The 13,360-nt window shown below is 33.9% G+C and overlaps 2 protein-coding genes across 2 annotated transcripts in view; one reads left to right on the forward strand and one right to left on the reverse strand.

Moving 5' to 3' along the window:
• The window catches only part of obe (activating signal cointegrator 1 complex subunit obelus), a 30,850-nt gene extending 21,583 nt beyond the window's left edge, over positions 1 to 9,267 (forward strand). Inside the window, exons 29-38 of the mRNA XM_088237640.1 lie at positions 308 to 524; positions 609 to 767; positions 938 to 1,079; positions 2,683 to 2,873; positions 3,828 to 4,018; positions 4,782 to 4,950; positions 5,760 to 6,047; positions 6,435 to 6,569; positions 7,387 to 7,591; positions 7,978 to 9,267. Of these exons, the coding sequence (XP_088093766.1) occupies positions 308 to 524; positions 609 to 767; positions 938 to 1,079; positions 2,683 to 2,873; positions 3,828 to 4,018; positions 4,782 to 4,950; positions 5,760 to 6,047; positions 6,435 to 6,569; positions 7,387 to 7,591; positions 7,978 to 8,117 (1,837 nt within the window). The 3' untranslated portion in view covers positions 8,118 to 9,267. The remainder of the gene's footprint in view (positions 1 to 307; positions 525 to 608; positions 768 to 937; positions 1,080 to 2,682; positions 2,874 to 3,827; positions 4,019 to 4,781; positions 4,951 to 5,759; positions 6,048 to 6,434; positions 6,570 to 7,386; positions 7,592 to 7,977) is intronic.
• A 328-nt stretch (positions 9,268 to 9,595) lies between these two features.
• On the reverse strand, positions 9,596 to 13,018 carry Alg2 (alpha-1,3/1,6-mannosyltransferase Alg2). The gene has a single exon (XM_088237673.1). It carries the CDS (start codon positions 12,814 to 12,816, stop codon positions 11,554 to 11,556), a length of 1,263 nt encoding a protein of 420 aa, XP_088093799.1. The 5' UTR covers positions 12,817 to 13,018; the 3' UTR covers positions 9,596 to 11,553.
• Between the last annotated feature and the right edge of the window lie 342 nt (positions 13,019 to 13,360).

Consider the following 13,360-nt stretch of genomic DNA (forward strand, 5'->3'; position numbering starts at 1 on the left):
GATGAAACTGGTCTCTGGTTATTCCAAATTTGTGAATTGAAATATCATTAATCTTTTCTATAATATATTTTTTAAAGTTGTTGAAAATTGTTTGGAGATGGCCAATAGAAATGGTTACTCCTCTGAAGAATAATTTCTGCCTTTAAGAGTTTGGTCCTAATGTCTTATGGTTGGGAAAAGGAGGCGGTGATCTAATATACTTACAATATTCTTACAAAGTGCCAACATATTCTGTATGAACTATTGCTTGTGTACTATGTACTTAATAATGCTAATAGTAACATTTAAAAATTTTGTGTTATTTTAGATTGACAGCTCTAGATTTAATAGCGTATCTTGCAGCTGAAGATGATCCCAAGCAATTTTTGCATATGGAAGAAGAGGAAATGGAACAAATAATTCTTAATATAAAGGAAAGTAATCTTAAACTCACTTTAGCATTTGGAATTGGAATCCATCATGCTGGTCTTCAAGAGAGAGACAGAAAGACAGTTGAAGAACTGTTTGTCAACCAAAAAATTCAGGTAAGTGCCTTAATTGTTTTAATTTCTTTATTTTTTAATTTGGAAAAGCTGTTTGTTATTTCATTGTTTATGATATTTTTCCAGATTCTTATTTGTACGGCAACACTAGCCTGGGGTGTTAATTTTCCTGCCCATTTGGTTGTCATCAAGGGAACAGAATATTTTGATGGGAAACAAAAAAGATATGTCGATATGCCAATTACTGATGTTTTGCAGATGATGGGAAGAGCTGGCAGACCACAGGTACATATTTTTGTTGTTTGTACACCAGAAATCAAATGCTAAATGTTAAAAAAAAAAATTTAATGTACCTCGAAAAACTTCCATGTTACATGGATTTTCACATAAAAAAATAATACTGTGGTTAGAACTTATATTTTAGTGATAGTTATAATGATTTGTTTGATTTACAGTTCGATGTGGAAGGAGTTGCCGTTGTTTTGGTGCATGACGTGAAGAAAAACTTTTACAAAAAGTTCCTTTATGAACCATTTCCTGTTGAATCTAGTATCCTTGCCGTTCTCCCAGATCACCTCAATGCTGAGATTGTAGCAGGTTAGTTTTACCACGCACAGAAACAATCAATTAGGATAAGATATACCAAAAAAAAATTATCAATATATATGTAATTGTAAGCTTTTTTTTTTAATGCTTAGTTTGATAATTACAGCTTCTTTGACGTGTTCTACTCTCTTGTTAAAGGTTTTATAAACAGCACCTAAATATCAGGCCATGATACTAAGAAAAAAAAAATGGCTACTTTAATCTAGTAGTGATTTTATTATATAAATATTTTTTAAATTACACCCTATTACAGTGGTGAATTACAGTGCGAATACCCAGGCTTTTGAAAAATCACATTTGAATCGAACTCAGAACTTTCCGTGCGTGAGTCAAGTGTCTTAACCACTACACCACGAAGGCTGCCGTTTTGTATTATGTGTTAAATATTAATAATGAAATTATTTTTAAATGCATGAAAATATTTGTTAATTCTTGGTAATTAGATTTTCCGATAAGGCAAAATTAGCCGTTCACAATGGAGTCCTAGTGCCGACCCTTGTGTATGGGTATGGAGCAAAGTATGGAATTGGAAAAACAAGGATGAAAGTAGGCTGAAAGCTGTTGAAATGCGATCTCTCAGGCGAATGTGTGATAAAACTAATAATAATAATAATATTAGGCTGATTTACATAGCGCCATTTTTGAGAAAAATCTCCTCAAGGGCGCTTTACAATTTATATGTAAACTTACATTCTAACTAAGATGAAGTTACATATTATATTTTCTGATTTAAAATTGAGTGTATGATAAACTAAAAAACTGAGATTTTAGATAAGATCTGAACTGACTGGGACTGTCGATGATTTGCAAGTTTGAAGGCAATTGGTTCCAGGCAGAGGGGACGGCCACGGCAAAACTACAATCTCCAAACCTAGTGTTTGGGCAGCGCCGGATTTTGACAAGTTTTCCTTTGCCTGAATCAAATGCTGACCTAAGAGTAGATTTTCTTTCACATGTATTTTCCCTAATACATAGGTCCGATAAGTATATTGGAGCCATTTCATTAAGGGATTTAAATACACTCTGGGTTTTTTAACAAGTGCAAATCTCGAAGATGTTGTGAGATGTGAGGATATTTTTTACTCTCGTAATAAGTCTTGCTGCTGCTTCGCACGTAAAACTATGTATGAAAGGTGCAGAAATGTCGAGATCCATGCATTGTGTAAGGCTGAAACAAGCATTATTGACAAAATCAAGGACTGCGTTGGTTTGGACATATAGAGCAAATGGACAACAAAAAAACGACTGTGACTACAATGCAAATGTTGATGGATGCAAATAAGGAGGTAGACCTAGAAAGACATGGCATGACCAAATTCAACAAATACTTGGAGACGTGACAAATTGAAAAAACCGTCGCGCGTGCATTAGAAGATGTATGAATAAAGAGGAAGTCTGTAAACAAAGACTGAGTGATATGGCGTTCTATGCTCTCTGTTTACCCCCACGGAGAAACAGCATGATGATGTTTTTAGATTTTTGAAGTATTGTTTTGTAAAAATTAGTGATGAAAATGTATTGACACTAATCCTATTAAGTGATTTTAAATTATAAAATGATGTTTTATCGGAATTAATAGGATTTATGTTTTCAGGAACTGTACAAACCAAGCAAGACTTGTTAGATTATTTAACCTGGACATATTACTTCAGGAGACTGTTACAGAATCCGTCTTACTATAATCTAGAATCCTTAGAGGCTGTGGATGTGAATAGATACTTGTCCAATTTAATTCAGACATCTCTCGACACCCTCGCATCAGCTAACTGCATAGAAATACACGAGGTATGAATCTATGAATTCATATATTTTTATTATTACATATGTATTTATTCCTATAACTGTGCATAAAAATAATACAAAACTGTTGCTGCTAGTCTTGTGCCCATGGACCGGCTTCATCTATCTATATAACAAACATGTAACAACAGAGATGGAGAACATTTTAGAGAAGGGTATATGGAAGTCTAGATATTTACAGGGTTTATGACCACTTCTTTTTTCTTTTAAATGGCTTGTTCACCTCCCACTGGGGTGTTCTAGCCAGTGTCGAGTTTGAATCTATATATTTTTATTTAAATATTTACACACTGCGTAACATTATCATCATTCTGCCTATGTTTGAACATCTATATTTCTTCAATTCTTTCAACTGTTTATTTTCAGTCCGATGAAATAATAAGAAAGTTCAATGTTTTTTTAAATTTTTTTTGTTCATAGACTATCAATTTTTTTTTATGTATTGTAATAATATCGCTACATTTTAAGTTTTGTAATTTTTTAAGTACTGTGTGTGACATCACTAGTTCTCTTTGGTGAGTTAGCTTCCCGGAAACCGGAAATCTATCACAACACTATCATTGGTTGATTTAGGAGAATTTGTGACATTCATTTAAAGTAGTGTATTTTCATTACTTTTTCAAACATTTTTATATCCAATTTTCTATAGCACTGAACTTCCTTATTCAGTCAGATAAATCTCACCCGCATCAATAAAAGTTTCAGCTCTAAATAAAAACAAATTCGAACGAACTCAAAATTTGTTGATATTGTGAATGACTGTAGATTTGAATTAAAAGAAAGAAAAAATAATAGCCAAACACTGTTTTGACATACGCCTGACAAACATGTTTTCTTGACAAATTTCTCAAAGTGGCTGACTAGAGGCACTAAAATATTTGATCTAAATTTACTTTTAATTCTCTACCAATCAATGACTTGTATATGTATGTATACTAGGATGAGCGTAACATCAGTAGTACGTGGGTGGGTCGTATTTCTTCCTTCTACTACCTGTCCCATCAGACCATGCGCCACTTCTGCGACAAGCTATCCCCGGACATCGGCCTGGAAGACATGCTTCGTGTGTTGTGTGATGCCCACGAGTACAGCACACTTCCCGTCAGACACAATGAAGATGGATTAAACGGGTATCAATACTTGCTATTTTATAAACCACAAAAAAAAGCATTAATATATATTTTGAGGTTCTAGATTTACACAGATATAGAAATCTTGGCAAGGATTAGTCATTTCTTGTTAAAACTGTTTTATTTTCTTTACGTTTCTTTTGTTTTTTCGCATAAGTGTACCTAATACAATTGATTTTTTATGTACTTATTTCATTCATGGTCTGTGTCTGGGTGGATTATGAAAACAGTTCCGTGTGTGTAATAAAATCGGTCCTCTGGACGAGTGTTTTGGACTCAATGACTGCTTTCAGGTAAAAATCCTGAATAAGGAAATCGATTGGAGAAAAGTCCGCCTCGTAATGTGGAGGTTGGCGCATTCGCTCGAGGTCCCGGGTTCGATTCCTGAGAAGCTTAGCATGAAATATTTGTCTTCGAATGTGGTTTTAGACTGAAGTATTTAATTTCCCTTGGACTGGCACCTGAAGCATAAGACTGACCACCCTGCTTTCCTGCAACAGATGATCGAGATACGCTGCATTTTATTTTTACAATGCAGTGCCCTATGTACCGTTGTGTGTGTATAAGACTTTGATGATGATGATGTTTTTATTCATTAGTCGATTTGTGTACAACCCACCTCTACGATCACTTTTTTATGTTTAACGCATTTTGATAACGAGGTTCCCCGAGAGTAGATTATTTATTTTTGAAAGTTTTAAAAAGAAATATTGTAAAAATGAATTATCAGTGTGCATGTGAATATTCTATTTTTTGTTTCCAGTGAATTGGCTAAACTTTGCAAGTGGGATGTAGATCCTCTAACTCTCGACTCTTCACATACTAAAACCTTCCTGCTGCTCCAAGCACATTTCTCCCGACTACATCTTCCTTCTACAGATTACTTGACCGATCTGAAGTCAGTCTTAGATCAGTCTATTAGGATACTTCAGGTCTGTAAATTATATTACATATTTATACTACTTATTGGTTGAACGCATAGTTATAACTTTGTTTAATGAGATGGGTTAATGTGCCGTGCTATTGACGCTAACTCTCAATTATCTACGACTAAAAAAATCGCCTCATGAAGAACGGCTGCAAAATTCAATTGTATATTTAATTAACACATATATATTTTTTTCAAATAATGTGATGCTCCTAGAGTAGGTGTTCATTTGCATTCATAATATTCTAATGTAAAAGACAAGTTTAATCCTTATCTGTCTCGAAGTGTAGCGGTAAGCGTGTTTAACTACTAAGCATGAGGCTCTGGGTTTAGTTCCCAATAATGTTGATGTGAAATATTTACAAAAGTGTTTTTTCGCTGCAAATTTTTATAGTTTCGGGACTGGCATCTGATCAAAACAGTTTATCTGACCTTTAATATACATTAATTTATGAGAATTAACAAATTTTAAAATGTTTGTTTTTGTTCTCCTTCAAAATGCCAATTTAGACATACCACAGTGTTCTTCTGAGGGCGTGATATCCTAAAATAAAAATCATAGAGAATGTCAGTAGTCTCCTAAGAAAACGAAAAAAAAAGTGGTTAAACTGAATTCATAACTCAAAATAGCCAAATTTAGACTTACGATAGTGTACTTCTGGGGGTGTGCGACATCAGCAATTACATATAAGAAAAATTTGGTGTTAACTGTACAATAGCAGGAGTAACAAAACTATTAAGCAGATTAGGCTCTCATGGATCTTTTCAGTTTTTTGGGTACAATCTTTTCTAATTACCGCAATTTACATCTAGGCTATTATCGACACATGCGCCGAGCGCGGCTGGCTGGCGGCCACTCTGTGCGCGCAGCAAGTCATGCAGATGGTAATTCAGGCTCGGTGGGTCGGGGACTCGCCGCTTGTCACCCTCCCCCATGTGGAGCCTCACCACCTGTACCTGATGAAGGCTATGTCGCGCGCCACAGCCAAGTGCTGCACCGTTCCCGCCGGCCTCAAGATGGCCTGCCTCGGGAACTACGAAGCCCTGGCCGGGACACTGAGAAATGAATTCGACGACCATCAAATCGAGCAGATTTACAAGGTAATTTGAACCTGTGTAAGTATCAGTGTCCAAGCAAAATATTGAATAAATGTATGTTTGTGAAATATGTCCAGAACTCTGAATGAGTATTTTCTACTCGGTAGCTACTCTCAGGCAAAAATCTTGTATAAGGAAAACAGTGGCGAGCAGTATTTTTTTTATAGGTAAGCTACAAAAAAACGTTCATAAATTTTTACTATGTAAAAAGCTATTTTCATAGTACGATTATCGATGTTCGTGATTTGAGTATCGAAGCAGTGCTCTATACACCATTAGGCATGGTTAAGGGGATAATGATGATGGTATGAAAATTTCAAACGATATTTTCAATATTAGATCACTTTTTCATCAAAAGAATACCAAATGAATGTATAAAATTTATTTCAGGTTATCTGTGATATGCCAACTCTTAGGGTGAAATTTGCCATACGGGGGATTTGGAGTGATAGTCCAATGGAGAAGAATATCCCTGTCGTCCAACCTCAGGATAGATCTAGTTGGATACGAGTACATAGCGAGCAGGTATGATTTATACTTATTTATTTTAAGAGCTTAACAAATAGGTCGATACGATCAGCAAGATGAAGTTTATTACTACCCGAAATTTTGATTTTTTGTGATGTTTAGGGGATATATTTAACTATGAAATGGGACTCACCCGGAAACTATTGCCCACTGTCGCTTGACCTAATATCGTTTTAAGGACAGTGCAGATGGTGTATTATGCATTTCCTGTGCGTACACAACAAAATAATCAAAACATCATTCATTTACCTAGCACAGATGTCGAATTGCTGACAATAAGGGAAATAGAAGATGACCTCAATTTCCTACTTGGAATGAAATAAAAGCAGTAGCACCCTTAGGTACCACGAGTAGTTCAGTAGAGTTTAATTCAGACCAGTTCAATGCAGTTATCGCCATTACTCTCGCGCTTAATAGCCAAATACTCTATTTTATTCAACATAGTCAGCGCATTTGCTTACCATGCAAGAGGTATCGGGTTTGGTTCCCTACATGGTTGATATGAAATACTATTTAAAAGGGTGTTTTTACACTAGAATATTTCATAGTCCCTAGACTGGTACCTGAAGCGTAAGACTGATCAACTTACCTTCATGTAACACAAATGATCAAGATACGCTGCGATTGGTGCACCAATACAGTGCCCTATGCACCATTAGGTGTGGAAAGGGAATGATGATGAATGAATGCACATCGAAGGATAACATCGTTTTCTTACGTCATCTTCAATTGTTGTAGAAGGTCCCTGCATCAATAAGCAAAAACTCCTTAAAACTAAACTACGACATTTATAATTTCCTTTTATGTATTCCAGGATTACACACTGATTGTGGAGTTGACTAGAAGTGGCGGTAAGAGCAGCGCTGTGCACTGTCCCAAGTTCCCGCGGGGGAAGGATGAGGGCTGGTTCCTGACCCTCGGCTCCGTGGAGTTCAAAGAAGTGCTGGCGCTCAAAAGGGCCACAATTCGAGGATCCCGTTCTGTGCAACATATCAGTTTCATCACGCCATTTAAACAAGGTAATAATCTTTATATATTACAACAGAGATGAAGAACATTTTATAGAAGGGAATATAGAAGTCTAGGCATTTACAGGGCTTATGACCTCTCATTGGCTGGTTTACGTGGCCACTTCACACGCTGTGTAACGTTCACCATTTAGCCTATGTTTGAACATCTATATTTAAGCCGGAAGATGTATCCCAAAGAATTCCAAGTTGTGTGACGAATTGACTAATCTACACATTCTAGGCATTGGGGCATAAAAACAAAAGCTCTTAGAAGATTCAATAAAAGCAGAATAACAGATGATCGAGATACGCTCCATTTTATTATTTTTATTCAACAAAGATGATGATTTAAAAAAAATAAAAAATACAATTTAAAGATTAATGTCTCTTTGCAGGTCGCACAATTCTTACTCTGTACATCATGAGTGATTGCTATTTGGGACTTGATCAGCAATACAATATCCAACTGGACGTAATAGAGCCAATTCCTGGGGATCAGTCTTTCATCTCCTTTATCCCCTCTGCTGAGAAATAAACAAACACTATAGAAATTGAGGAACTACTGTCATTTTTTTAATGGATTTGCACCCTTAATTTTCAAACAAAAATGTGTGATATAAGCTTTGAACACTTTTTTGTATTGAGCAGCAAAAGAGGTTTTGTAGCATCCGACGTCATCACTCTAAAATCATGGTTGTTAACTCCTGCCTTAATTTGTATATACATAAGAACAATAGCTTCCCACTAGTCTTAAGTCAATGATGATGAAACCCAATCACTGGTATAAAATATAAAAAAAGTGCGCAAAACACATATGACTAATTTATAAAAGGTAAATGTTTGTATTTAACGCCACATTTATTTATTTTTCTTATGTACATAAAATCATTATTAAAAGTAATCCACAAAACAAAGTACACGTGCTAATATAATCAATGTTATCAAAAGTTGTGGATTCTTCTTGAATTGGTGATATCGGTTATAGGTATTTTTTATTTTAAAATCTTGAATAAGATTATGCTAGTAATCCAAATTTATACAAAATTGGAATGTTTAATTATTTTATTTTTTTTAAATAAAATGGCGTTGCATAATAAATTGTATGCTTTTGCCAATGTCACGTTGAATTATTTTATAAACAAACTGGTTCACAGTACGCAACCTATGTGAGCAGAGATAAATATTGTACATTGTATGTGTTCAACAACACAATGCAGTTTTTTTTAGTTTTTATTTATCGTATTAGTGCTATGATTTTTTTAAAGTTGTATATTTTTTAAATTACTTCGCATGCGAGGTTTCAAATTTTATTCCCCTTTTTCTCAATGAGTTCTGCTGATTCGTCAGTTGACTAGAAAAATGACTGAGAAATCTATCGCAACTCTCTATCATTGGTTAATTTAGAAGAATTAGTGACGTCATGCAAAGTAGTTCATTTTCATTAATTTTTTTCATACATATTCAAGAAACCCTACAATTTAATGCTCTAACTTTTACCGCATGTGAAAATACATTTTTTATATCCTAATTCCTGTAGGGCTTAACTTCCTTGTGTGTTGGATTTGTTTTTATATTATTTATAAATCTTATTTTGAAAAATATTGTTTTTGTATTTTTAACATTTGAATATAAACAAAATAAATAAATGCCTTTGTACAAAATAAATTAAATGAAAAAAAAAAAAACCCCTTTCATTTATCATATTAATCATGCAAAAAACGTGTTTCGATGTGTATTGACGGAAAGAATAAAGTTCACAAGTAGCCAATTTTACAGAAGAGCCAATGAAAGTTTTTTTTAAATTAGTTAAAAATCTCATATTTTTATTTATATGTATTTAAATAGTGTAGGAATCACCAAAAAAATATGTATTTATCGTTGTGCCAATGCTAAAGTCGTGAATCTGCATTTTTTAGTTAAATATACCACTAAAGTTTAAGGAAATGTCTCCTTTCGTATTTTTTTTTATTTACAGATTTTCAGGAAACTTGTATTTAGAAAGAAACACAATAATTGTTGATCATTATTTATTAATATCATCAACAGAAAATACATCACAATAAACATTTTCTGACGACAAAAATAAAAATGGTGATGTTTCTCTCTGAATTTGTTCATAGATATTTTCACATTTAGAATAAATATGCTTGTCATTGTTAAGAAAAGCAAGATCCTTTATGTCCCAGGATAATTTTATTTTCTTTTTGAACAAGGATTTCACTGAATATACTTTTATGTAGATTGATTTCTACATGATTATGGAATGTATCTATTAATTTGAGGTAAATCTCATAATGCAACTTATTATTGGTCTGTAGCTCAATCACAAATAACTATCGCCGTGCTTAAAATCGTGCTAAGCATTTGAGCGATCACAATGAACAATAATGAACAATGAACATGCTTAAGTTATCGCAGTCATAAGTCAACGCTCGTGTCGGTTTGTTTTTTGTTTTCCTCGTAAATTAATACAGTTAATTGGCGAAAAATCGGCGTTTACAATAAAAAAATATACAAGATATTGCATTTGCAAAATAGTAAGGAGTATCTAACACAAAAAAGTGAAAATTAAATTACAATTACTATGGAGACTGCTCTTCTTGACATTTGGCTTGCCAACCGCCGGCTACGTGCAATGAATAGCATGATTAAAAATAAATAAATAAAACAGTTTGGGAATATTTTCCAAATTTACACCGGTGAAATTCAAATATGTGATTGCGCAGCAGATTATACGTCGCGAAACGTAAATATTTTGACATTTAATATAAGGTTTTCACGGATGTTCCATTGTGATCGCGAATACGATAAACAACCATGGTGAAAAATTGTTTTCACGTCGCTTATTAGCACGTCGATAGTTATTTGTGATTGAACTACTGGTATCTAATTAAAAACAATACAAGGGCATTCTAATATAAATAATAATAATGCAACATGTACATAATTTTAGTTAAAAATATTTACACTTTCCTTATAAATACAATAAAATTAAGACATGGCCAAAACAATATACACACCAGAATATAATTAATTTTAAAACACTCATTTTTTAAGAAAGTAAAATATGTAGCTCTAAAAATATAAATTCTTGAGGGCATCAAATAAAAAGAAGAAAACAGGTATGTATCAAATATGATTTTCTTTTTTTAAAAATGCAGTTTATGAAAAATATTAAACAATATTTTATAACATAAAACACAAGGAATTTGGCAAGTTTTTTTACTATAACCACACAAAACAAAGGAAATTGATTAAATTAGTGTTTACAATTTTACTATATTTCATATAAATGGTAATATATTTTTTAATATGTAAAATGATCACAAATGCTTTCAAATATATCACATTTAATAATACATACATATTATAAAAAAGGTAAATTTGGTGTTATTTACATTTGAGTCCCACACTTTTGGAAGATTTCTCCATTACAAGTTCTTTGACTTAAATTACTTGAATTAATAATATTATATTTACAATAAACAATTTATGTTAGTTTGAGAGTTTAAAAAAAAAAATATTTACATCTGAAATACAGTGATAAACTCAACATGAAGACCATTCAATTTAAACCAAAATTATTCAGTAATTTAAGGCATAGAACGTTTGCTATTAATTAATGATTTTCACAAAATATCGCACACGTAGGAAAACACTTTCACAAGAAAAAGACATCATTGTAAGAGTCTAATAAAATTATTTCTGTAACGCCAGACTTGCTGTGTTACTACATATTAAAAAAAAAATCATATGATAATGAATTATCCGTGGTATAATGACCTTTCAAAATAAATCAGTTGCTAAAAATCATACAAAATGTACATATTGCCTATTTGCCAGAATTTCTTCCAACTCCAAAGCTGTTTCCTGCAGAATGAGTATTTTTGACTTCTTTTGTGTTTTACTAGTGAGCAATATACCAATGTGATTTGGAAGTACTTTTAAGTTAATTCTTCCTTACAGTTATTCTACTGGTTCTTTTTTTCCTTCTTTACGAGTTTGGCGGCAATTAAGCACTGTTGTTGTCTTTTGAGTATTCCATCTAATTGGTCGGTGAAGGCGTCAAACGAGAATTTCATTTCAAATCTTTTCCTCCCGGCTTCACCCATCCTTTCGCGGAGGTCAGCATCGGTGACCAATTTCTTTATGGCTACTGCGAAGTTCGCAGGTTCCGGTTCACACAGGAAGCCAGTTACCTGCTGAACTATCGTCTCCGTAGGACCACCGGAGTTCACAGCTACAACGGGTTTGGCAAAATACATGGCTTCTAAAGGCACAATACCAAAATGTTCATTGGAAGGTGTGTAGATTAGAATATTGCAGTGATGCAACAGAGAAATTTTGTCTGTATCAGAAGGTGACTTCAAAAAAGTGACTTTATCATTCAATTTGAGCTTCGACGCTAATTCACACAGCTCTTCATAATGTTCCAAGTTCTCGTTGTTTATCGGATCGTATCCACCCGCCATTACAAGATGCACTTTCCTCCAGTCTTCCTCGGAAAGTAGCTCTTGAAGAGAATGCAGGGAATGCAACGCGAGTCCTAAATTTTTCTTCCTCTCGTATCTGTTTATGGAAAGCAGCAATATGGCCCCCGGTTGAACTCGCAAAACTTTATCTATATTTTTCGCAGTAGACTTATCGAAAAATTCCGTGTTGATAGAAGGGTAACAGATATCGGGAACTTCGGAAATCTTTTTAAAAGCTTCACTGTATACCCGAGCAGTGTATTTACTGTTGACGAGCACCTTATCAGCTTTGGAAGTGCTAACTTCTTCTAGCCAGTTCAGTGGCATTCTATACAACTGTTTCATGAAACCACCTTTAGTTGTTAGAAGTTTATCTGGATGATGACAGTAATAAACCACTCTGAAATTTCCTTTCGCCCATTTTATCAATGGTATGCAAAGCGAAATAAGATCGCAGAATATCAGTGACGGTTCGAGAATTGGAATAACGTACCAAGCTAAGTATATCGCTGCATAAACCATCCTCGTGTAAGCGCAAAGCGCTTGAAATCTTCCAAAAACGGATCTAGGAAGCCAATCTCCGACCACTGTCACTGGAAACGTTCCATCTCTTGTTTCCGCGAAGCAATGCCCTTTATCATGATGATTAGTGTAGAAACTCACTTCGTGTCCCTTTTTCTTGAATGCGAGCGCTGCATCTACCACGAGTCTCTCTGCGCCACCTATGCCGAGATCGGGATGAAGAAATATAATCTTAACCATTGTGTTTCTCAATTATTACCCATATCCTTTCGAAAAATATTTTATCTTATATTAATAGTATTAAAGGATTGTGAAACGAGTTCTATTGATACAAATGATTGAAAAATAACTATCTAAACCACCAGCGTAAATCTTTGTTTTGAAAAATATTTTCAATAAACGTCAAACGCAAACGTCAAACCACAGATTATACACACGTCAAACTATCAAATAATCTATATAGTAAAGCAAATCTCTGTTACACATATTGCCCTCGTTCAAAATCAAAATATTTTTCCACGTGATTACTGTCTATGATTTCGTAATAAATAAAAAGAAGTAGGGGAACCCGGGGCGAAACGGGGTAGCTAAACTTCGATTGCAATTTGTGAGAGTTTGAAATGAATAACTTCATTATTTGTCTATTTGAACGTTTATTTACTTATTTATCTACAAAAAAACAAGTGTTGGTTCCCTCCCCGGGGGCACAATGGGAAATGAACCATGGACACAAAAGGGTTCTCGTCCCAATTATACAATACAATATAATAATATTATTTGCATG

The sequence above is a fragment of the Micrasema longulum genome, unplaced genomic scaffold, assembly GCF_059751315.1.
Source record: "Micrasema longulum isolate JH-2025_06_02 unplaced genomic scaffold, ASM5975131v1 h1tg001764l, whole genome shotgun sequence".
Classification (NCBI taxonomy): domain Eukaryota; kingdom Metazoa; phylum Arthropoda; class Insecta; order Trichoptera; family Brachycentridae; genus Micrasema; species Micrasema longulum.

Bases quoted from the DNA above. Each gene is read 5' to 3' on its own strand.
- Alg2 (XM_088237673.1), bottom strand. From the start codon at position 12,816: ATGGTTAAGATTATATTTCTTCATCCCGATCTCGGCATAGGTGGCGCA.